The 25,135-nt window shown below is 44.2% G+C and overlaps 2 protein-coding genes and 1 long non-coding RNA gene across 3 annotated transcripts in view; 2 read left to right on the top strand and 1 right to left on the bottom strand.

Annotated features, from left to right (window-relative positions):
- LOC114062435 (homeobox protein CDX-1-like) overlaps positions 1–578 on the top strand; it is a 14,025-nt gene extending 13,447 nt beyond the window's left edge. Inside the window, exon 3 of the mRNA XM_027893831.1 lies at positions 333–578. Within this exon, the coding sequence (XP_027749632.1) occupies positions 333–578 (246 nt within the window). The remainder of the gene's footprint in view (positions 1–332) is intronic.
- A 7,685-nt stretch (positions 579–8,263) lies between these two features.
- CDX4 (caudal type homeobox 4) lies at positions 8,264–16,086 on the top strand. The gene is made up of 3 exons (XM_027893832.1): positions 8,264–8,699; positions 13,371–13,516; positions 15,880–16,086. Exons 1-3 carry the CDS (start codon positions 8,282–8,284, stop codon positions 16,084–16,086), a joined length of 771 nt encoding a protein of 256 aa, XP_027749633.1. The 5' UTR covers positions 8,264–8,281.
- A 6,636-nt stretch (positions 16,087–22,722) lies between these two features.
- LOC114062439 lies at positions 22,723–24,885 on the bottom strand. The gene is made up of 3 exons (XR_003572379.1): positions 24,845–24,885; positions 24,200–24,290; positions 22,723–23,581 (listed from the first exon to the last, which is right to left on the bottom strand). It is a non-coding gene; the product is annotated as an uncharacterized LOC114062439 (long non-coding RNA).
- Positions 24,886–25,135: the final 250 nt, after the last annotated feature.

Below are 25,135 nucleotides of genomic sequence, written 5' to 3' on the forward strand. Positions count from 1 at the left end.
TGATGCTCTTGGATCCTTTTGGCCATCACTGTGACTCACGAGGTTCTGTTCTGTTAGATTTTGTTTAAAAAAATAAAATAAAATAAAGCAAAGGTCATTCCATGAAGAAACACCTCTAAATAACAATGAAAACCACTTTTTATCAAGCTGTGACTAAATATCTCATTAGCAGCCAGGAAAGATTGCCTGCATGAAAATCAAGCACACAGCTGTGTTGTCTCACTTGGCCCCTGCCTTTCTCACTGGTGCTCACGGCACTGTCGCTCCTGTGATTCTGTGGGTGAATGCACTCGAGCAGCAACTGAAAACAACTTCCCTCTGCTCCTTTACAGGTGAAAATCTGGTTCCAGAACCGCAGGGCCAAGGAGAGAAAGCTAATGAAGAAGAAGATGACCCCGTTCGAGGGCAGCAGCCTGGGCTCCCTGCAGAGTGACTCTGGCTCCGTGAGCCCCATGGCCGGCCCCGACCCCCAGGCTCACCCCGAGGTGCCCAGTGCCCTGTTCCCAGCGCCCCCCCCGCCGCCCATGGGGGGGCTGCAGCACCCCGGGGGGCTGCAGCAGGTGGTGGCCTCGCAGTGAGCGCCGGCACTGCAGCGGGACAGTGACACAGGCCTCAAGGACAGTGACCCCAGAGCGGGTCTGCAGGACAGCACAGCTCCCCAGGGCACTGCAGCTGGGCCAGCAGACTCGGGAACAGGCTGTGGTGCCACGAGGAGAGGAGCCCTCCGGCCAGGGAGGCAGCGACAGCCAGGAGCAGACACTGCAGACTGAAACAGCACAGACACAGCCCCGGGGACAGTGCACTGCAGACTGAAACAGCACACACACAGCCCCGGGGACAGTGCACTGCAGACTGAAACAGCACACACACAGCCCCGGGGACAGTGCACTGCAGACTGAAACAGCACAGACCTGCCCGGGGACAGTGCACTGCAGACTGAAACAGCACACACACAGCCCCGGGGACAGTGCACTGCAGACTGAAACAGCACAGACCTGCCCGGGGACAGTGCACTGCAGACTGAAACAGCACACACACAGCCCCGGGGACAGTGCACTGCAGACTGAAACAGCACAGACCTGCCCGGGCAGCCCCAGGGCTGGGGCAGCAGCACAGCCCTTCTCTCTCAAGCCCCACCCGGGCTCCACGTGCTCATCTCACCCTCACGGACTTCACACGTGGATCTGGACACACGAAAACCCGGCTGGTGGCTTTAGAGCCAGCTGGTGGAAAGCCTGGATCCTGGAGGCTGCACTCACTCCATGCTAAGGGCAAAGGGCAGGGATGGGATTTTTGGAACGGTTTGGGTTTGACAGGTACGGTTTCCAACGCTCCACACACCAGTATGAACACACGCTCTTCCACCTCGCTGGTAATGTTTTGAAAGCATTCTGGAATTGGGAATCTTGGCCCAAATGCATTTTTGGTCAAAGAAAATTCATGTCAGACTTACTTTGGATCCTAAAAGAAAGAGCAAAGGGGGGCAGAAATCCTTTTAAAAAGTGGAGGTATTTTGAAAAGTGACTGCATTTCATGAGGCAACAGAGCCCATGGATAGAGATGCAAGAATTGCATTCAACCAATTTTAAATTTGGTCCAGATTTATGAGCTATTGTGGCACTAAAAAAATCCGAGAAGCCAAATTATTGGAAGAAAAAACAAACAAAATATTTCACTTGGAGATAAGCTCCAGCATTTTTTAAGAGAGTCTCAATTCCTGAAGTGCTGATCTTTCTCATACTGAGCAGAATTTGGTAGGTAATCAGTATTTCAGAATAATCCAGACACTTCCTAACATGACTCCCAATTGCATGTGCATAACTTCTGGCTGCAAAACGAAGATTTGGGAATTTATACCTTCATTGTCAAAAGCAGTTTAGAAATTTCGGATGCCTTTCTTCACTAATTTCCACCGAGGTGTCCTCTGAAATATCTCTGTCACTGCTGCAAACAAGACTTAGGAGCATTAAGTCATTTAGGCACTACATTCTTGTTCTCTTTTTTCCTTAATTATAACAAATAGTACTATTAGAGCATCAAAATGTTGGTAATGTGAAATTACTTTGTATATAAAGGACATTAAAATAAATTACTTTTTTCATAACCATTTCCCAGTGTGGTAGCAGCTACTGTAGCAAGTGAACATGAGTTTTTTCATGATTAATCTGTTCCTGACTTGGAATACCAAATTCAAAGGGAGGGTGATGGTAAAAAAAAAGCTACCAAAAATTAGAGGAGCATGGTAAGACCAGGATGGTTCAGGAAGCTGGCAGTTTTCACTGGTTCTTAATTTTATTTATCATTTTATGAGAAGGACAGCGTGGTGACATTGCCACTGGTTCCTGTCGCAGTGGGGGGACAGTCTGGAGCTCTGCACAGCAAACAGGCAGGGCAGCAAACTGCAATTCAAAGTTCAGCAACAGAAAGACTCCCCTGCTTTCCTGAAAAGAGGAACAGGGTGAGCAGCACGTGGGGACAGCAGCCATTTCCCATCCGTACCCACACCCAAGCCCTGCAGAGCTCCCTATTTTAATCACATTTCCATGACACAGCTTAATTTTACAATAACATTTCTAAAAGAAAAAAAACAAAACCAGTACCTCAAGGAAAAACTTCAAGAAATATATCTGAACACAACTTCTTTCTCTTTAAAATAACTGGAACGTCATTCAAAGAGAGGGGGATCTGGCAAAACGACCTGGTTTATCTTGTTTACATGGAGAAGAGTTATTGAGGAAGATAAGTGAGCACTTTGAAGATGTGGCTCATTTCTGCTGCAGTTTGCTGAAAGCATGCTTGCTAGAGGTTGCTATGTGTTCCCAATCAGAAGTTGTTAAGTACACAAAATAAGGCTGGATTTTATTTGCAGAAGCACATGTTCAAAGGTTACAATTTATTGCTCCAAAAGCAGTATCTATAAACCAGGGTAATACCTTAGAGATTATTAACCTTCGAGTTATGCCAGTGGCTGTTTTAAATAGTTGGATTTTTTTTTAAACTCACCAGCCATCCATCTAACTAACTATTTCCCATGGGCTTTAATCCTTTAAACAGCTGCCCACCAAAAGCCAAAGAAAGCTATTTTTCTCTCAGAAGCTTGTACAGTGCTGTGGCTTAGATGATGTATTGTGTATAATTAAAAACAAGAGAGACATAAAACTGGAGACAAATTAACTGAAATGATTTTGGTGCAGCATTGTGAGTCATGAAACACTGGGACCAATCCTCAGGGTAATACTTTGGGTATATCACATAACTTCACCCTTTTGTCACATCTGGAAACTGGGGACACCAGGGCAGAGTGCTGTGAAGATGGATTGGTAGTTAGCAAAGTGCCTTGAAGAAGAAAAGCATACCTTAGACCACATCACAGGAATATCTAAGCCCTTAATCCTAACTGGGATTCAAAGAAGGATCAAGGAATATCCAGTTTTCCGAGGAATTCGCTGACCTTTCCACCCCGTTTCCCAGCGAGAATCGGGACCTGTATGGTACCAAACCATCACGAGCAGCTCAGCAAACAACCCCTTCCACAACGCCTTCAGGCAAGGAAGGAAGGTACACAATTCAAAGTGATATTTCTAATCCAAAACCTTCAGTGATTGATGGGGGTTGTGCAGTTGTTGAGGGACATGGGAGAGCACCTGGGCTGTGCCACCTTCTACCTGAGAAGCAGATTCCAAAATACAGTCCTTCTGGACGTCACTGTGCAAATTAAAAAGCAGACCCCAAGTTTAGCACCCTTCCAGGTTTGCTGGTGCCCCCCAGGGTTCCTCCCAGCAGAGCCTTTCCACGCAGCACGTGTTGTGTGTGCTGGGCTGACACTCCCTGCCAGTGATTCACACTCCCATCTCAGGGGCACTGGAGGACACCCACTGCCTGCACACATCACTGTACAACACTCACTCAGCCAAGGAATAGGCTCAAGTTTTATGATTAAATGTTTGCCAGCTGTTTTCATGCTCAAAGAGCTCAATTCTTTTCCATTTTCTAAAGAACCCTGAGATGTGTCACAGTAAATGGAGGGTTGATTAGGAGACACCCTGGATGCTCTTGGTTTCTAAGCCACAACAGACACAGTCACTGTAAGGCTGGACAGATCATACATGAAATGCATTGACACTACTTTTAATCAAACACATTTTGACACTTAGAAATTAAAGATAAGTCACTGTTAGCAGCAGTTAGAAAATCAATAGTGGGGTAGATAGAAGAGTAAACACACTCAGCTTTCAACCAGCCACTCTCCATAATTTTTCAAGAGGATTTGTTAAGAACTAAAATTTTAGAGCAAGAAATTAAAAATTAAATCACTGAGGAAGGTTTCACAGACAAGTGGCATCTTTATTTCTTCTTTTTCTATCTCATGCAAAACAAATACACTGGAGGGATCAGAGACCCACACAGGGCAGAACTGAAATTAGTGATGTATCACTTTTCCCCAGAGGAGGTCACTTCAGCAAGTGAAAGCAGCTCATTTATGCTCACTCAGCCCTCTGGGCTGTGCCACATCTGCCAGATGTGGTTTGGCACATGCTTGCCTTTCAAACCCTGAAAATGAGACCTAAACTATGGTATTGGATATTAAACCAGCCCAATTAAAAAGGTAAATAAAAAAATTCAGAAGTGTTATGTTTGTAGAACCTTCAATAAAAGCAAAAGCAGTCTCTTTAACTGTTCCAAAATGTTAAAACCATCTGCCTTCCTTCATCACTTGCCACATTTTTTCCCAATAGAGCTGCCCTCAGCTGACAGCAAACCACGTGGTGACTGACCTTCCCTCAAGATTCACACTGCTGAACAGCGATTTTAGGAGGACTGAGAGTGCATGCAAAGCCCAGCCTGGATCCAGGGTCAATAATGCAGCCAAAGCACTGCACTGCACTCTCAGCAGCACACAGTGCACCAAGCGTTCCCTCACAATCCAAGCATGCAGTTCCAAAGGTATGGGAAGAGGCATTCCTAAGCCTGGTGTTCCTGAAGTGCTGTGTGAGTGGTCATCTGGAGGCAAGAAAACAAGCATCTGTTCCTATCATCTGAGCCAGAATGGGGCACAGCGAGCTCACCTGCTCCTTTATTCTAAGAAATCAGAGAGACTTCACATAATTTTCAAGCTTCAAAGACAGACAGATTAGTTCCTTCTTATCTCCATAAAATGAAGAGTGACTTTATGAGTGAGGGCTCCTAATAAAAACTATCACAGTTATAAACACCTTTCATGTAAGTTATTGTTGTACAGGCAGGTTTTAATCTCCCAGTAGTGCCGAAATTGCAGTTATAATGGCTGTCATTAAAACACTTAATTGCACGGTGGTGATTATGTTGTTATTACCCAGGTTGGAGCTGCTCTCTAGAACAGCACATCCAGCACAGAGCAGCGGCTCCCCTGCCTGTCCAAACAACCTTTACAGCTCCTGCATGTGCTCCCAGAACCTAGATATGGTTGTCACCACGTGTGTTGTTACTGAGAAATTTCACCAGCCGCTTGTTAAAAAACTAGAAAACCTTCTTCCCCAAAGAGCCCCAAGTACAGTTGATTTAACAACACAAAACTTCACTCCAGCGACCACTGAGGCAGCTCCCAAGACACTGGCTCAGGAGACAAACTACTGCTGGCGTTTGAAGAGGTGGAGAAGAAGAACAGCCCTGGAGGTCAGTATTCCCGGCAGTGCCTCTGTCTGGAGGGTGCCAGAGCACAGCAGCACCACCTCGATCTGCCCCAGTGTGCCATCACCCCCCCAGAACAGGCACAGGCACACACCTCCCCAGCGCTGAGATCTCGGCGTGTCCAGCCACCCCCCAGAACGGCTGGTAAACGTTCCTTTAATAGCCCACACTGTTCTGGCAGACAGAATAGCAGACAGGAGAGTCGGGGTGCAGAAGGTCATTTGAACGTTGCCATTTCAGTTGTCTTATTCTCACTCTGGTGCTAAAAATCTGCAGTCCTACCCAGCAATCTTATCCTGCTATGCAAATCTTTTTAAACAAAATGCTTTATTCAAAGCTTACTATTGTGAGCCGGTATCAAATCAGTGCAGCAATTTGCCATCCCGGTATCTTGATCTAATTACGCTCTGGAAAGAATCGAAATAGATCTGAAGAAAATTCTGATAATGGAACAGGCAAAACAAGAAAGGGAAAGGAGGAGCATAAACAAAAGATAAAAGAAGAACAGAGCATCAAGGATAAAGCTCTGAGATACAAAAAATAGGATTAGGTGATACTGAAATGGTGGGGGGTACGTGCAGAGGAATCCCAGAAAGGAAGAGGAACAGCAGGGATTACAAATGTTACCAACGTGCAGTGCAGTCTATGAAATGACGTCACTCACTGAAAAGTGAAAATGGGGGTTAGGAGGAGTCAAATAATGGGTCTGATCCCAAATCTTTGAGCAACCATGTCCATGTTTGAAATCCAGTGGATTTCACCTGCAGTCGGTGGACACAAAACGTGCCCCGGTGGCCCTGCCTGTGACTGAAGGCTCTGTGGGCACTCAGCGATGCCCGGGGTTGAGCTGCTCCCAGTTCACAAACAGCCAAGATCCAAGCACAGCCCAGCACAGGACACACACCTGCTTCAATTTGGATGATGCTCAGCTCAGTTCTTTGTTCTTTTTAGTGCACATCACTACTAAAAACTCTGTGGGCTCTCAAAAATCGTGCTGCAAATTCCTTTTCTCGGAAGATGAAGGGAACAAGAGTCTCTTCCGATTTATTTTTAGTCTTATTTTTATAATCAACTGCAGAAGGTCTTACTTTGATTGATTACAACGATTACTGCAGAATTTTGTAAATACAGCAAAAGTCATTAAAAATATTTTGCTACACTTCTCAGTAAAAATTCTTCCCTCAAAAAGAAATCCCAACCCCAAACAGAAAAGGAGCATCTTTCCTGTCTTTAAGTACACACTTAGAATCCTTTAGTGCTGGAATTAGAAGGGATGTGTGAATACGAGTAGTGTAAAATACAAAGGATCCTGAATGAAAACCCACACCTTTGTAAAGGGAAACAACTCATTGTAATTTGCACCTCTTTTGCAGGCATGGCCCTTACAAATAGCTCATTGCAAAAAAAAAAAACCCAGCCAAAATAAAAATACAGCCAATTCACTCCCCAAATCGCAGCCCCACAGCCCAGAGAGGCGAGTCTGGAATCCTAAGCTGATGTAAACGAGATGTAAAAGCAGCTTGGGAATGCTTTTTCCCTGCCCCGGGGAGCAGCGCCGAGGCAGTTCTGACCCACAGTGAACAGCCCAGATGTCTGTCCCTCCTGCTTTGCCCTGGCCAAGCTGCCAGCCCCGAGAGCAGAGCACAAGCAGCAGGGCAGAGCAAGGCACCAGCCTCCTGCAGGCAGATAGATCTTGTCTCCAAACAGAAGCCAACAATATTCCTGGGCCTAATCAAAGACTTTTTTTCACTACCCTTTACAGTCGTTTTCTTTGTACTTCTGGCACCATCTTTGTTAGGAAGATTTATTGTCTGCTTTTTCAAATTTATCAGTTTGCAATGGCCACCAGAGGAAGGGGTCTCTTTAAGTCACTCTGTGTGGGGACACTGAGAACATGTGCCTTACAGTCAGAGCTTTAACGTCTCCCAGGCTGGAAAACCACTTACAAACATCAACAGTGACAGGAAAACTTTTGAGATTGTTGTATTCAAGATATGCTGTTTATGAGGTGCTCTGCATTTTGAAGTTATTGACTTACAATTATTCAAATTGGCTGTACTCCTTAAAAAGTAAATTGAGATTTTTTTTTTAGTATCTGACAAATTAAAAGAGTAACAGGTTTACTTGTTGATTGCTAAAAGACCATAAAATAAAGGTTTCCATCAAGAATCTATTGGATGTTAAACATTGCTGTGATAGTTACCACTATACTTTCTTCCTAGAAAGGTCAATTTACTTAACTATTTTAGTTACAAGTACAAGCAACTGTTGCATCATCTTGCAGGACTGGGATGGCTGTTGAATATCAGGGAAGGATAATAGGATAGATAAAAGTTCTCTAAAAGAGAAAGCACCAGAACCAGCAGAAAGGTGGGGTCGGGCAGCCCTTCATTTGAATGTAAATGTAATTATGAGGCAGCAGTTGGGCTGACGTCAGGCAAGGTCTTGGTAAACCATTACCACCAGCACCTGGTAACACAGCGGATAATAAAAGAGGATGAAGTAGAAGATTCCAAGCAGAGTGGCATTATTGGGGAAAACCAAACCCAAATATTTTGGAGCGGCAGCGGAGGACGCGGAAGAGCAGGATGTGGTGGCCAGGTGTGTGACAGCCATGTACGTGAGCCCGCTCCTGGACAAGGACAGCACCATGTACCCAGGGGCTGCCCGGGCCGCCAACACCCTGCCAGGGCAGGGCTTCGTGTCCGCCCCCCCCTACCCCGAGTACATGGGCTACCACCCCGTGCCAGCCCTGGACACCCACGGGCAGCCGCCGGGGCCCTGGGGCTCCCACTACGGCCCGCAGAGGGAGGACTGGAACGCGTACGGGCCGGGCCCCTCCGGCGCCGCCACCGCCCAGCTCAGCGCCTCGTCCCCCGCGCAGGGCTCCTACAGCCCTGCCGAGTACAGCGCCCTGCAGCCCGGGGCCAACCCTCCCGCAGAGCCCAGCAGTGCCCAGCACATCTCCCCCAGCAGCCACAGGCACAGCTCCTACGAGTGGATGAGGAAAAGCGGGCAAGCCAACCCCACCGGTAAGTGCGCATCCCACCTCGGCTCTCACAAATAATTAACTTCACTTGAAGCACAGCGGTTGGTGCTCGTGTATGGCATTTATTTCACCTACTGCTGTTTAAGGCAGTTTTAACTAAGTTTGTGCTACTCTCACGTTCTCCCCGGGCAGGCTTTCTGTGGTTACTGTAGTGGAATGGCTGGTGTGGTCAGACACGGATGTGTCAGACATGGATGTGGTCCCACAGCTCCTGTTGGAACGTCTTGTAAAGCATTTGGTGGGAAGACGTGATAAGCTTGGAAGTGTTGTGGGGCAATGAAAGCGGCAACATTTAACAGCTACAGGCGAAAAAATACTACCTAATTATTTTGCGCTGGGAGGGAAATATCGATATAAAATCAGGTTGACCTTTTTAAATAATTTCGACAACTTGAAAGAGAATTACGTGCTCTGATCCAACTGTAGCAATTACACAACCTTCTTTTGGTTTTCTTGTGCCTTTTCTTTTTCTTCCCAGAGTGATTAGTGAAAAGAAATATTCCTAGAGAGGCAATCTGGCTCAAATGATCAGCATAGACTAGTTTGTTTGTAGATCACATAACTCCTCACTTAAGCTTCCTCTTCATTTACTTTCACATCAGTTTTACATATTTTTCCTGCATTCCAGAACTTTGCAGCTCGCCACAGTTAAACAACTAAAACTCACTTTCCTGCAAGTGCCACTCATTGATGTGCCTGTTCTCATCACAGGCTGCCTCCAGATGAACTTTCCATGTATATTCCCAAGGTGTAAACTGGGTGTAGCAAGGATTGCCAAATCTATTGTTAAGGTTAAAAGTAGTAAGTGTGTGTTAGGGAGCATCAAAGAAAACGCTCCAAAGAAAGCAGAGCAATTACAACTGGAGCAATCCTAGGAGGCACAGAAAATCAGCACTGCTGCTTCAGACAGAAACCTCCTTCAAGTGGTTATTACTCAGGAGCAAAATTAGTCTTAGTAATTGTTTCTTAATTATAAAGCAGACTGGCACCGTTTTGCCACTGGCACTAACTATAAAATGCCCAGGGAACAGGGGGATATCCCAGTGCCATCCTTCCTTCCACCTGGAGCCTCCACAAAGTCCTTCAAAGCCAGGCGGGTTTAGGGTCCGTTTTCCCCCTCATGTAAATCACAGTAACTTCATTAACATCACTGGAGATTTCCAGGTGTAGAAGTGATGCAAGACTTGAGTGGAGACCAAATTCCACTGAATGTCAATGAGGGAGCCCTGTCTGTGTCACTGAATTTTAAATGTGCTGTCAAACAGTAGCATAGACTTCAAAATCTAAATCTTTGCCTTACACTTATTGCTCAGACTTGGCAGACCCTGAAAGGTTTCTCACATGCTTGTTCAATTTTACCAAATATATCTGTGATTCAGAGACACAGTTTTGGGCCTAAATTCATCTCTAGGCTGGAAAGCACTTCCCCAGAATTTACACCCAGACTGCAATACTTCCTGAAGCGCTGGGGCAGGTGAAAGAGGGCCCATCAGTAGCTGCATGTCCCGAGGCTGAGTACTCCCTGCCTTTGAAGTGTTNGTATTACCCTGTGTTACCTTATCAATGTTTTCTCTAGAAAAAACTAACTTGATGCCATTATAACCCCCCTTTGAAACACCCCTGCTCTCTGCTGTTCCTTATTGCCATAATATCAGTCACGTTATAAAGTAGCTACTGGTTCCTCTCCCTCAGTGTTATCAGTGCTTGGTACAGTTCGGTGCTCTCAGATTCCAGGATTACAGCCCTGAAGCCCACAAATGTATTTATATGTACAGATATGTGTCTGCCCTTCAGTGCAGCAGCGGTGTGCACTCACATGGATGTGTCTGAGCAGCCAGGAATAACAGAGATCAAACCACAGCTGATTAGATCAGGGAGCCTCCTGAAATTCTGCCCTAAAGACAAGGGGAATTACCTGGGGGGAGTGGATGTTAATGGGAATTTTTTTCCTCTCTATTCAGGCTCTAGTAAATATACTACATTCTGATTCCACAGTCATATTCAGCGTTTTACACACACACAAAAAAAATCAGCTGCAGGAAAAGTGAAACGAAAATTTACCTGATCAAGTCAATCTTCAGGATGAAACAACACCACAAAGACAGAAGTACTGAGTCCTTTCAACAGATAAAATGGGGTTTGAAAGGCTCTGAAAGACCATACTTGTATATTCAAACCAATCCCTTTCTTATTTCAAACACACAGACACTGCAAATATCTGAGGCAACAAGAAATTCAGAAAAACCAAACATCAAAAGTGGGCTTGGAAAAGGTCTCTTGCCAGTCAGGCTATCAAAGTGAGGAAAAGAACATCTAAAGGATTCCTGACAGTCTGAGCCTGTTCTCACTACAAATCTATGATAAAATGCCCCATCAACTTCAGCTGGGCAAGAGCAGAGCTCCACATTAATTTCTAAACCCTGTGTGATTAACAATGTAAAACGTGTATTTCTGAGAGCAAGTGAGCCTTCAAAGCATGGAACCTACTGAGGTGGTGTTGAAAGGGCCTAGAAAACAGGTTCCAAAACTTCCTATGAAACCCCATCTGGGAGTGGCTGTTCTCAAAGGAGAAGGAACTGTGAGGGGACTAAACCAAAGGACAACAATATTTTCATATGTTGCCTGCTCAGCCTTAGCTTTTTTGATTTTTTTTTTTTTTTTTGGTTATTGTTGTTTGGTTTTTTTTCTACTATATCCAACACATTTTCTGCCTTTATTTAAACAAGCAGTGCTGTCCAAGTAATTCAGATTCCATCACAGCACAAACACAGCCAAATAGCAAACTAGAAAAGCAGGTAAAAAGGCCAGGCCCCTACTCTAATGCTAATTTATTTTGCTTTGTAAACTGGTTGTGACATCTATTTTGCAGTGGCCTACATTGTCTGAGGTTTTGAGGCCTATCTGTCATATTGAGGCAGCAGACCCTTTTAACACTTCACTTTGCTTTGATATGCAGCCTTGGCTCTTCCTTCTCCCTCCTTTCTTCAGGAGTTATATTGCCGGAAAGGGTGATGATTTTCACAGCAAATAAAGAGGCCTTCTCCCAGCTTTATTGTCTTCAGAAGAAATGCTCTGTGAATTTTATGACCAAGGGCAATGGGGAAAACTGCTCCTTTTCTCCACCCCCTCAGATCATGGCTATATTTGCTGATTATAGTGAAGCCGGAATAACCTCGTTGAATTTTAACTTGTTTTCAAAGATTCCCTCTAAGCCTTGGGTTCACAAGGAACCTGAATATCTGTCCTACTGTCAGCATTAGAACTATCACTTAGGGCAAAGCTTTCAAAGCCAACAATTTGTACCTTGAAGAAAGTAAACTTGGTTTGATGATTGTTTTAGTCCTGCTAATTTAGGCAGGAAAATCTTGTATGTTGGAAGTCAAATGGGCCAAGGATTTGGGAAAATATCCTTAATTCTGCGTATTTCAGCTTTGTCTACCTCTAGCTTTCAGATAAAAATAACACAGTCTGTCCTAAGTCAGTCCAAATTTAAAGAGAACTGAGGGAAAAAATACTCCCTCATCTATTTCTGTGCCTTTTTCCTCTGCTAAGATGAAAGAGTCTGACATTTGTTTAGGGCTTGTAAATTCCAAACCAATTGGCTTGTGGTCCTGAATGTGAAAGGGGGGCTCGATAAGATCTCCTTGTCGCTCCTTTGTGTGGCGTGTGCTTCATCTTAACACCTCAATGGATTTTAGGGAACCACTTTAAAGGAGTCTTTGTCCTACAGTTTGTCCCAGAAAACTCACATCAAAAAAACTGGGAAGATCAGAAGAAAAAAGGAAAACTATCTAGATGGCTGTTGAAAGTGCAAAGGAGAACAAATAAGTTGAAAACTGATCTCTCTGTATCATTATTGCATGAAGAATTGTTTAAAAATGATATGAAATGAGAGATATCTTCTAAACATTCAGTAATGCTTCCCTTAATGGTATTTATCTGATGTACCTAAGAATAGTTCTTTTATACATTAGAGAGAGGATGATCCTGAAATCCTTTTACAAGTATTTTATTGCCTCATCTTACAAATTGCCTCCAACTCCAAAGGGAAGCCCAGCCCAGAGTACCCCCAGGAATTCCTCTGCAGGCACTCAGCACCTTGCAAGGCTGGGCCTGGCTGGGAAAAGTAAAGTCAAATTATTACTGAGCTTACAAGCACGTCCTGTGGCCACACAAGAAAGCAAAAGCACTTCCAGCAGGACATTTCTTTGGGTTGGACAAGTGAGCTTTAAAAACTCCGGTAAAGAATTAGGCCACAGTACAACCAAAACTGTGACTGAACTTCAGCCTGGAAATGGTGTGTATTTGTGCTCTCCAATGCACACAAGCCACTTCAATGAGCACTGTAATGAAAGGCATTTGAGATTAATGTAGCCAGCACCAGAGATGTACTGCTATCAATTATTGAACACGCTTCAGGGTGTTTATCACTTAGGAGCTCCACATTTAAATGGGTGTTTACAGAGAGAGGGAAAGACAGTTGTGGTAACCAATACTCTCTTACTTCATCCTGCACCTCATATTCTGTGCCGCAGAAAACAATCCCATGTGAGTAGTTTAATTAACGTCTGTAAAATGCTGGAGGTGTCTGGAAGTTGTTATGGAAAATCAAATTGATATTTCTTAATATTAATAACATTTCTTTCCTAAACAGGTAAAACAAGAACAAAAGAAAAGTACCGAGTTGTTTACACAGACCATCAGAGACTGGAATTAGAGAAGGAATTTCACTGCAACAGATACATCACAATCAGGAGAAAGTCAGAACTGGCAGCAAACCTGGGACTATCGGAGAGACAGGTACCCAGAGCCCTGCACCCCAGAGCACACCCCACACCCCTTAACTGTTCACTTGGCAGAAAGCTCCACTTAGAGGGAACAAGCACTAGGAATTCATCTGTGCTACACAAAGGACTTAGTCTTACCTTCTACCTTGCACTACAGATAGAATTTAAACGGTTCAGCTTCAAGTTCCCAATAGTTTTGACCTTCACAACTTTATTTCTTCTTGAAACCACACAAAATAACGGCCAGGTAAAAACCCAGTTGGATGCACTTGAGCTGTAAGGCAGGAAAATCAGAACTTGTCATTCAGAGAGCAACCAAATGAGATATTTATGGGGGTTTTGTCACCAATGTATTGGCACAGCTCCCACAGGCCACATTCTTCCTCAGATTTCAGCATATTCAAGGGGTTCTTCCAGCCCTGGATTTTCCAGTCAGGTTCTCTTTTTGCTATTATTTTTACAGGTCCTTCACCTACAGCAATAGTTCAAACTTACTATGTACAGACCCCTTCAGGCTGCAGAATTTGGAGCCACATTTGACGTTATCGCACAAATACATGCAGCCAAGACCATCCAGGCAGGGAACGTGCAAGGGCTTACTGAGATCCACTCCTTCCTTGGAAAGCAGCTCTGCATTGTTTCATATAGAGCACATATTTAATCTGTGTCCTGAATAAAGACAGTCCCCTGAGCAGGGCCCAGATCTGTCAGCTGTGCTCATACAAAGACTAGAGGAATTCAGGGTAAGAATTCCCTAAAATCCCTGTGTTGGAAAGCACAGCTGTGCAGGAACTGTTGGATCCAACCCTCCAGAGCTACAGCTGGAGGATAAGGTGACACTGAATAGGGCATCTCATTTAGCAGCCAGATTATTGCCCTCAGCTAAATCCAAACCAGACAGCTTTGTTTTGAGTATTTTACAAGCATTTGTTCTTCCTGCAGATACACAGCCAGTTCTTTCAGTGGCCTCCTCTGCTTTGCATTCAGTCTGTGCAGGAGCAGGGGCTGGAGAGGGGCCAGAGGAGGCTGCGAGTGTGGGGATGCACAGAGAACCAAGGGGGTTTTAGGAGCGAGCCCTGGATGTTTATGAGCACCTTTCAGTGCAGTGGCATTCAGTCCCAGCCCCAAGGAGTGCACAGCTTGCACTCTGCAGGCTCCACATGGCCCCAGACAGTGACAGTGAAAGCCAGGTTTGTCATGGCTAGACTAAAGTTTGTCACACAGTAGGACAGAGCTGCCTTGGAAATTCTTCAGAGCACTGCAGTTCTGCAAGATTCAAATCCTGCACCTTCAGATTGTGCAAGCTCTGACAGAACACACTCACTGCCTGCAGTGACCACAGATACTGCACAAAACCAGCAGGTACTTCCACACTGCTGCTCCTCATGCCACCCAACCTCTGGTAAATCTCTTTCAGGGATAATGGGGACAAAATACTTCATTTAGCTGTATTTCTGCAGGACTCCTGACAGATAAAGCTAAATGCTACTTAATGCCATTACCAGTAAGGTGATAAAAATAAATAGAAAATAATAATTCCCTTTTGAATACACAGCAATGGCACAACTTTATCATACTGTATTCAACACACCTTCTATGCTGTAACAAAAACTGTAAAATATAAACACAAACTTTCTATTTATTCACACAAGGAAATAAAATATAAATACTTATGCTAAAAGCAGGTTTTAAAGAGATAGGAGTCTTTACACCTGCACAATTAGTCTGGGAAATTGACTGTCATTAGGTAATGCTGATATCTAGTGATATGCATGACAGTATGTATGTATATCTGAAAAATACAGATATAAAAATAGAGATTTAAATATATAATATATAATGAAAGCAATCAAAACTTTGAAAACACATAAGAATATATGCACACAAAAATCACTCACAACATAAATGAAGAAAAAGAACCCTCAGTCCTTAGCTTTGAATTAATCTGTAACACAGATAATAAAGCAATCTTCTAAATTATTCCCTAATCGCATCTTCCTAAAGTCTGACCCAGCCACTGGCAAAGATGAGGTGATGAGCTCGGGCTCTGCGAGTCTCAGGGAGCGTGTCGATCCCTGTGTTCCCACCTACAATAACACAGCAGGCCCAAGAACAAAAAGCCATTTTCTCCTCATTATGATGCAGAAAATGAACACAGTAAAGCCAAAAGTTTTCACTGCACAGATCCTGGTGGTTTGGTTTGTGGGGGTTGGATGGCTGGTTCATTGTGTGTGTGGGGGGGGTGTTTTGGGGATTTTTTTTTGTTTGTTTCCTTTGCTTCAGGTGTTGGGTGGGGTTTGTAACTGCTCTCCATTTGCACTGCTGTACTCGCTGCCCGGTGCTCTGTGCTAACGAGGTGTGGTTTGTGATGCCCAGGTGAAGATCTGGTTCCAGAACCGGCGGGCGAAGGAGAGGAAGCTGCTCAAGAAGAAGCTGTCGCAGTTCGACGGCAGCGGGGGCTCTACCCAGAGCGACTCGGGCTCGCTGAGCCCCAACGACCTGCCCAGCTCCCTGTTCCCGCCCCCACACGCCATCAGCGGATTGCAGCCCAGTGACATTCACCAGGTCATGGTCTCAGAATGAACAGAGGGGAGAAAGCAGGAAAAGACAGAAAGCAGGAATGGATCTGCCCACCTTGAAACCTGGCTCTTGCAAAGGACACTGCTCATTTCACTGCCTCCGGAGAGCTGATTGCTGGGCACGGGAGCTGCGACCGTTGGCAAAGGACTTTAATTGTTGCAGAAATCTCAGGGAACTTGTGCTGCTAAGATTCATCTCTCAATATCTTTGAACAGCAGGTAATTTGCTTCAGACACTGACACAAAGAATGATACAACAAAGGTTCAAGTAAACGTAGTTCTAGTCTGATCATATATACCCAGAGAGAACTAAGGGGACTGATTATAAAATAGAGTATTATTGCAGAAAATATAAGAAGCTGGGTATGTTTGGGTTGTTACATTTATGTAATTAGAGTAAACAGTAGATGTTAATAAATATTTACACTTACATGTACTGCAAAGAATGCTACTTTCTGAAAACAACAAACATTCAAAACACATTTAAATACTTAAGAAAAAAAATAATATCACTATACCAGCATATTGCATTTAATTAAATAACACAAATCATCTTTGCCCAATGTCATTGTATTCAAGGATGCAATAGTTACAGATACCTAACGTACCAAACCTGCCAAGATCTGCTCCATTGTAAGAGATGAAGCCATTTCTCATGCACATTAAGAAATGCTAAATAATTTGGAAGATAAGCATTACTTCAATCTCCATTGACTGCACATATTGCTGCTCAAAAATATGAGCAAAAATGTAATGGAAACAGAACTGTTAGTACCAGCAAACCCCCAAAAAGCAAATGAAGAATTTGCTTATTGTCTCTAAACATTTTAAGCTAAATAGTAGCGGTTTTAGGCCACTGGACTCTCATTTTGGGCAAGAAGTACCCCAGAGTAGCTGCCAGTATTATTTTGAAGCTCTTACCTGCAGCTCAGCATTCCCCAAGTGCAGGAATGGCACCAAAGAAATGTTCCCTTCATGGGCACTCCTGAAAGAGCACAAATTAAGCATAAACATGCTTATGGTGTGGTTTGCTTTAATTATCAGCAGCAATGATATCTAGAAGTCTGGAAAAAGGAGAAAGAAAACCCAAAGCACTAAAAAAGAAACCCAAGGCCTTCAGTAGTTCTGTTCATTGGAACTGCATAGTGGGAGCTTTTTGATAGAACACAAGTTAAGTGCCCTAGTGTAAAAATCTGTTATTACTGAAAAGGCCAAGAGGAGCAAAGGTAATGAAAAGGGAAAACAGCAGAAAATGAACAGAAATCAGCATTATATGGCATATGAAAAGTCAGGCATCACTTATTTCAGCAATATCAAACTTGCTCTCGGAACCAGCAGATCAAATTTGCTGTTCTTTGTGTCAGTGAGCACTGAAAATGCACTGAACAACAGACAGCACCTGCAAAGCTCTCAGCACCTGCACTGCATACACCAGATAACCTGCACTTGAAGATGTGTCTCACTGTTCCCCAGTTATTTAAAAATAACTGTTAGGAGTAACTCCATGAAAGCAACTCTATTAGGAGGCACAAGAATAACCTCTTCAAAAATAAATACTGAATTATATATTTGTGGGCATGTCTCCAACTAAAGTGGGAGGGAATCCTGTAACACAGGATAAGAAGTTACTCACTGTAAGTTTACTCATTTGTGGGTGGTCCCCTGATATATTTTCTAATAATCTCCTGTCATATAGCTACAATAAATAGGTGTATCTTAATGCAAACAAACTGCAAACAGAAAATCTTGTGTATATAAATAGGTACAAAACTCAGCCTGATGAGAAATTGAGACTTTATCTGCATGGCTTTGATTTAGGATCTTCCAAATCTGCCCACGGGTGTTCCAGTGTGATGGTGGACATTTTAGGAGACAGAGCAGCAGGCTGTAGAGATCTAGTTGTGTTCAGAGTCATGGAGAGTTGCACTTCTATACATGAAGGATGTACAAGGTCAAACCATCTCCCAAGAAACTCATCCTTTAGATACTCAGGAAAAAGGGAAGAGCACCTTTCCCTTGGTATGCAAAGCCCAACTCAGCAGAAAGTCCATCTCTCCAGTTCTGAGGGTTATTGGTGCCACAGCAATGGAGACACAGAGAGAGGGAACACTTCCTTCCAGTTTTCAGGGTTTTTCTGGGATCAGTCATCATATCAGCAAGAAAGAACGGCAAGTGAGGAGCTGTGACATGCAACACATCATTCATTATGTTTGCATGCTAAAAATGCATCCTTCACTTCAGATTGCTCTTTCCTTCTCGTTTATGCCAAGCCTGGGACACAAATCTGAGGTGGTTGTTGACCATGTTCCCATCCATCCCATGGTGAAGAAGCTGCAGTCTGTGTGGCTGGCCAGGCAGGCAGCAAACACCCCAGAGCTCTGACAAAGTGGGCAGAGGAACCACTGACTTCAAAACAACCACTGTCCACCAAGGAATCATTCCAAATGAGCTTATTGCAGGTGTCAAACCAGAGCTGGAATGGGATACAAAGCACCTCCCATGGCATGTTTAAAATCAATCCTGTCAATAAAAAGTGTTTTCCTTTTTCATGATCTTCATCCTGAATTTTTTCCAAAGTGTATATTGATAAATATTTGGGGGACACAGTCTCTTTCATGCACCAGATAATGATCTCCAAGCCTAAAACGTGTATTGGATTATGTTCTCTGGCTATGACTGAGGCAGATAAGAAGTTATTCCCCCTAACTTGGACTGTGCACAGCTACCCCCACCCACATTATAACATCCTTTTCAGTCTCAGTGCAGCAACACAGCTGTTTCTCAAAATAATCCAGGGAAAGAGAGTTAAACCCTTTTGGACTGATCGGGTAATTTTTGGTAAACTTGATCAGAGAGTGATAACCTTGCAATCAGAGTTCCACACCAGGAGGCTGGGAGGCCACAGGGAGGGGAAATGGCAAGAGGCTGGCAGAAGAAAATCCTCCCTGTGTCTCTGCAGCCATTATTGTTCCCCTGATCAAAATGCACTTCATGCTGGCAGGGCTCAGTGCCCATCCCAGATGACAGGCCAGGCTGACAGGGGTCCATCCTACACCCACGTTGTGCCAGCAGCAGCCTGGGAACACGAGGGGCAGGCCAGGCAGTTGGGTGCAGGACACACAGCCAAAGGCCTCACAGGGCCATTATTCTGGGGCAGCTGTGTTTGCCTCTGCAGCATTGCTTATGCAAAGGAACAACTTCAGAAGATGTGACCAGCTCTTGTATTTCATTTTTGTGTTTACATGGGCAAAACACTAAAGGCTATAAATAACATTTTTCAATATTTATCTTTCCCCCTTTGAAGGCTTCTCCAGGGACTTTAGACTCTCCCTTAGCACTGTTAGGCAATTAAAATAATAATAATAAATCAAATGCCACCCTTCTCACCCAGTGGGGATCTCCCCCAAGTTCTCTGAGTTTCCTGTGTTTTTCCCTTTATGTAAATAGAAAAGCATCCCACTGTTTAAATTCAGCCCTTTGGTTGGTGTTTGGAGTTTGCAGAGCAGGGAGGCACTGGAACACCAGCTGATATCAAAAGAGAACTCTGCATCACACAACTGTCTGATTCCAGCAGCCAGCAAATCCCTCCTGGCATTTATCTGACTCATCTTTACTCTTTGGAGAATTCTGCAGAGGTGCCAAAGCTTTGGCAACCATCGCCCTTCTCAGTCCCACTGCCTATAAATACTTAATCAAGAAGGAACAATTTGCCACAAACTGCTCATGCTGACACTCAGTGTAGCACCATAGTGATTTGGCTTTATTAACTAACCTCTAAATATTGATCTGTGTCAGAAAATAAAGAAAAATACAGATTTATCTGTAGTTACAGTAATGACAGTTTAGACCAGAAATTGGAAAGGACCTCATTATAAGATATTTAAAATATTAATTTGCAGAGGAGAGAGCGTAAGTTAGACGCCTAACTGGCTGCTTGTAGTAGTCACACAGGTCTAGTAAAAACCCGCATCAGAAACCTGACAACCTCTAGAAACTTAGATGGCTTTGGAAAACAGATCTCCATCAGGCATTTTCAGTATAAGCAGCACAGAGTTGCACACCCCTGCACAAAAACCTCCTAGATACTACAGAATATTTGTGTCACAAACCCAGTTTCATTTACCCTCTCACATCACGGCTGACTTGCCTTCCTTCAACAGTTGAACATATCCAAATTTGCCTAATGAGTTACACATTTCTGTTGCTAACCACAATGATGTGCATTGGCTGTGAGATGCAACTCAGCTTGGGAAAAGAGTTTGTATCAGTTGACCAAGAAACAGGATGATTTGAGCACCATTCTCCAAACTCCAGGGGTATATTCCTCTTATCTGACAACCTCTTCCTTTGCTGAAACACACAAGTGTGTGAAATGAGTGAATTCTGGCAGCCAGCACATCACTTGTTGGATATCCTTCCTTCTGAAGAACGACTGGGGGTGATTTATATGGAACAAACAAGGAAAAAATACATTGGAAGACTTGGAATCCCTCAGTCCACATTAGCATTCCCTTCCTTTTCTCTCAACAGGGCTTTTATTTAATACTATGCTTTATCTCCTCTCTTTGTGTTTCACGCTCTACATAAGAACACTTTTGATTCCAAGACAGGAAGTGATTTGGGTGGATAAACATTGCCAGAGCCCATCATCTCTCCACAAATCACCCAGTTTTTATAGCATAATGGTTTCATGAAATAAGCAGGATCCTAAAACCGTACTGAAATGAGGCTTCTAAATATTTCCTCCTGTGAAGCCATAAAGTTTGATAAATCAGGCTGCAAAACTTCCCTGTAGTATTTGCCTCTCAAACCCAATACTCAGCAGACATACCTCAAACACAGACGTGGGTTACAAAAGGTGTTTTTCTAAAATGGTCTGTTTTTACCCACACAGTCATCATTCCTACAGGAGGGAACACACTAATATATATATTTAAAAAAAGTCCACTGAAACTTCAGCTGAACTTTTGACTTAAAAAGCACCTGATGTTAAATATGTAGGTGGTAGAGCAAAGTACCTTTTCCAATTAAAGAGATTCCTTTTGGGGTTTGCTAGCCCTCAGACGCTCATGAGAAAGGAGTCACACAGTATATTGTGTCAAAACTCTACTCTTGCTCTTTCCACCCTTCAGTTCAGCAAATGACTGCCCACCTGTTCGGCACCTAATGGAGTTCAAGCCTTAATCCATCCCATGTGCCCTCCTGGCACAACATCCATTGAAATGGGTGGAAGGAACACCAGCTTGTTTATTGGATCAGAACGCAGGCTGCATTAAAATGGAGGCTCTTCAATGAAACCTGAGCCTGCTGCTGGCTGGCTCCTGTTTGCCACACCTCTCCCTGACACCCCAATCCCACCACTGTCATATCTAAAGCCAAGGTGGCAAATCCTTGCCCAAGGCCCTGGGCTTTATTCCCCTTTCTGGCACACACATTGCTTCTCTCTCTTTTCTTTCATCCTTCTAAAATTTCCAAGTGGGCTTGGTTTTATAGCCCCCGAGGGGGATCCTAATGGCTCCAGAAGAATCTTCTTAAAGGGCTTGATCCACACCCCAAGGGAGTGCTTATCCCAGTGAACGCTGATCATGCCAGGAGGGCACGGTGTCATGGCCATGGGGAATCCCAGCCTAAGCCCTGCCTGCTCTGTCCTTTACTCCCTGAAGCTGTGGCTGCTCCTCAGCCACCTGCAGCTGCTGTCCCCGGGGTTCCACCCGGGGGTTATCAGAGCAAGGAGCACACCCTGTCAGACAGGTTTAACCCCTCCCCCTCCTGAGCTCTGGGCAGCACAGCCCCAGTTCTGCCAAAACTCAGGGAGACACCTCAGTGGCAAAAATCCTCACCTGCTATTCCAAAGCATTTAGAGTGTTGTTGAACAGCACTGCTGGACTTCAGTGGGAAGCTCTCCTGGATATGAGGGCTGTCTTTGTCACTGTCCAGGGGTTTCTAGCATTTAGCTGGTCACTAAGTTATCCTGCCCCTCAAAACAGCTTTGTTTCAGCAGAGAGGCATTTTTATGGAAAACTATTCTGAAATCCAAACCCTTTATATTAATGAAATCACTGCCAGTGTCATTTTAGTTTTATAAAAACACATAAACATCCTTTAGCAGATGGGGCAGGATCTCTCAACTCCTGTGGTTACAGTGATGCTGTTACAAGTGGTTAAGAAATCTTTTCTATTTTTTTCCATGCCAAGAAATCCCTGCCACTGATGCACTCACAAGTCCATTAGTGGGAGCACTGCAAAGCCACGGTCCTGGTGAAATGATGATGATAAATAAGAATTACTGACACCAGTAGTTAACTAAACACAGGAAAAGATACCAAATATCTTACAAACACCTTACTCTAATTATTGAAGAGAATGCATTCCACATCTAGCTGGGTAGGAGTTGGAAACCCTACTTGTGGCCCTCTACTCATTCATTCCTTTGAGTATAGAAGCACCTCTAAAAACTCTTTGCTCACCAGGTCAGAAGAGTTTAAGAAATGGAAAGACACCAGCAAGGTTAATAAAAATCACCAGCCAGATAAAGCTTTGAACAACCAAGAAACGTTGTAGAACCATGAAGAAGACAAAGCAATTAATTTTCATTACCTTTTTTTAGCATTCTGCGGGGACAGTGCTGGAAAATGCTTCCATATTAAACCAAGAACAACAGTTTTCACTTTTCCATGAAATAGACCCCGAGCTGGCAGGCTTTTCTGCTCACAACAACACGTAGCTTTGCACCCAAAAGCTTGCACAAAGCTTCCTTCACAAAGGAAACACTGGCCAAAAGGACATCAGCTTACATACCCTGTGATTATATCTTAAATATAACTGCCTTGCTCATGGGCATTTCACCAAAGCTGCCAAGAACTAAGATGATCTCAATTAAATATTCAAGCCTATAATGCACAGCATCAGAATTCTCATTTCTCCCAGTGTTCTCTGTTATGAGAGTTACCTTTTTGGCTTTCACATCAGTTAAAGCAGACACCTGGAATTTCACTGAGAGTGAAAGGAAGGCCAGTACCTTATTAACAACCCCATACATAACTTTATTTCAGTGGTGTCAAGACTTTCTTTCCATGGGCTATGAATGGCAATCATCTACATAGAGATGAAGATGTGTGGAAAAATATCAGATCCTCAAGTACAGAATAATTTTCTTTTTTTGGACAGGTTTCTAAACAGGATGTATTTTCAAAATTTGGTCAATAACTTGCTTTCCCTGCAGTTTATTACCAGTATTCATCACTAAACAAGAAAAAAGTATTTTGACAAAAATGGGAGAACATAGAACACGTAATTTCATTTTATAACAACTTATCCTTTTTTTTTTTTTTCTCAAGTCATTACGGTGTGATTTACCTGCAGGCCCACATAAGATGGATAATGTGCTGAAGGAAGAGCATGGAGCACAGATAAAACTGGAGCTCGTAAAATTTTGCTTTGGGAAGCAGCAAAAATTTTCACAGGCAAGTAATCTGAATTTTGCTGCAGTCTAGAAACACCTGTAAAACAGTAAAGATGATTTATGAGAGAAGTATTTTCCTGAAAACGGCAGACAGGGATGGCGACACACTTCTAGTGTAGGAGGAGGTGAACTCCCTCCTTACAGTAGCTGTGGGTCAGGAATTCTGATTTGGATACATACCAGACCCAACGCTTTATTAAAAAGAAAAGAAAAGAAAAGAAAAGAAAAGAAAAGAAAAGAAAAGAAAAGAAAAGAAAAGAAAAGAAAAGAAAAGAAAAGAAAAGAAAAGAAAAGAAAAGAAAAGAAAAGAAAAGAAAAGAAAAGAAAATCCACCAGACCAAAACCCCTCTTAGCATATAATTTTTCCTTCGTCTACTACAATGACAAGCACCAATATTTTTTGGGGCTACTTTCCATTTGTAGTAGGTGAGTAATTAAGTGCTTATTACCTCAATAATAATTTACACCTGTGTGCCGGGGCGGGGCATTCTCCTGAACTACTCTGAGAGGCTTTTTCCCCCAGTTTTGCTGTTCCTGTGTGAATTTTCTTCTCTCTCACCATCCCACCACGTTCCACGTAACTCTCTTTCAAACCCACCACCAAACCCCAGGCAACCACCTCAAACCTTCGGGAAAACTCCAAACCCTCCCTCACCTTCCCCTCGGCCGCGACTTGGGAAAAATGAACGGGGAAGAAGCGGGAGCACTACTGGGCTGGTTTTGTTAAAATCGCCACAGAAATACAACTGCAAAACGTGTTTAAAAAGAGCAGGATCAGCTTCTGTCCCCGCTTTCCCTCAGCAACCCCTCGCGTCCCCGCGGGGGAAGGGGAGCCAGCCACGCTCCCATCTCCAGCACACGCTGAAGGGCTCTGAATTCGCTCCAGCCTCAACTCCTGCGCCCTTTCTCTGAGCAGATACAGTGAGGGTGTCGATCGTAACCTGCTTTGCACTGAAACGAAGCCGGTACCTCTGGAAGGGAGGTCACTGCTCAGTGCATGGGAAATCGGGGCCGAGTCTGGGGGAGCCGGGCGAGAGGGCACGACCTGGTCCTTTCCCTCCCTCTGTGCCAGGAAGCAATGCTTCGGAGGTGGAAGGATTCCTTCCTTAAGGGCTTTTCATGCCTTCCTTGGGCAGAACAGCTCTGCAGGAGACCATTAAACAGCTCTGCCCAAGCTCAACACGGGGGTGTCCCCAGCAGCCAACAGAGCCCCCTCAGGTGTCCCCGCTGGGGACAGCCGGCAACCCAGGGCTGGCAGAAACCTCTTCTTCTCACTTGGGTGAAGCTGGAGATATTATACCTTGAGAACTGAGGCTTCCAACCACCCTCTTTAGTTTTTCTCGGCGCCTGAAAGCACCTGAGGGGCGCGAGGGGGAGGTAAAGGGCGCGCCGGGAAGTGGGGGAAGTTATAACACGACCGATAGTATAGATTGTCAGGTTCCTCGTACACTGAAGGCTTAGAGGGAACCTCCGAAAAGAAGTTTAAAATTCCACAAGGTTATTCCGGCTTCCATACAACCAGCAAATTTAAACTTCCCTCAGCAGCGCTTCGCGCCGGCTCGTGACCCCCGGCGCTCCTGAGGGGCGGGAA

This window comes from Empidonax traillii, unplaced genomic scaffold (assembly GCF_003031625.1).
Source record: "Empidonax traillii isolate 1590-97213 ecotype Southwest subspecies unplaced genomic scaffold, ASM303162v1 scaffold407:size753175, whole genome shotgun sequence".
NCBI classification, from domain to species: Eukaryota; Metazoa; Chordata; class Aves; order Passeriformes; family Tyrannidae; genus Empidonax; species Empidonax traillii.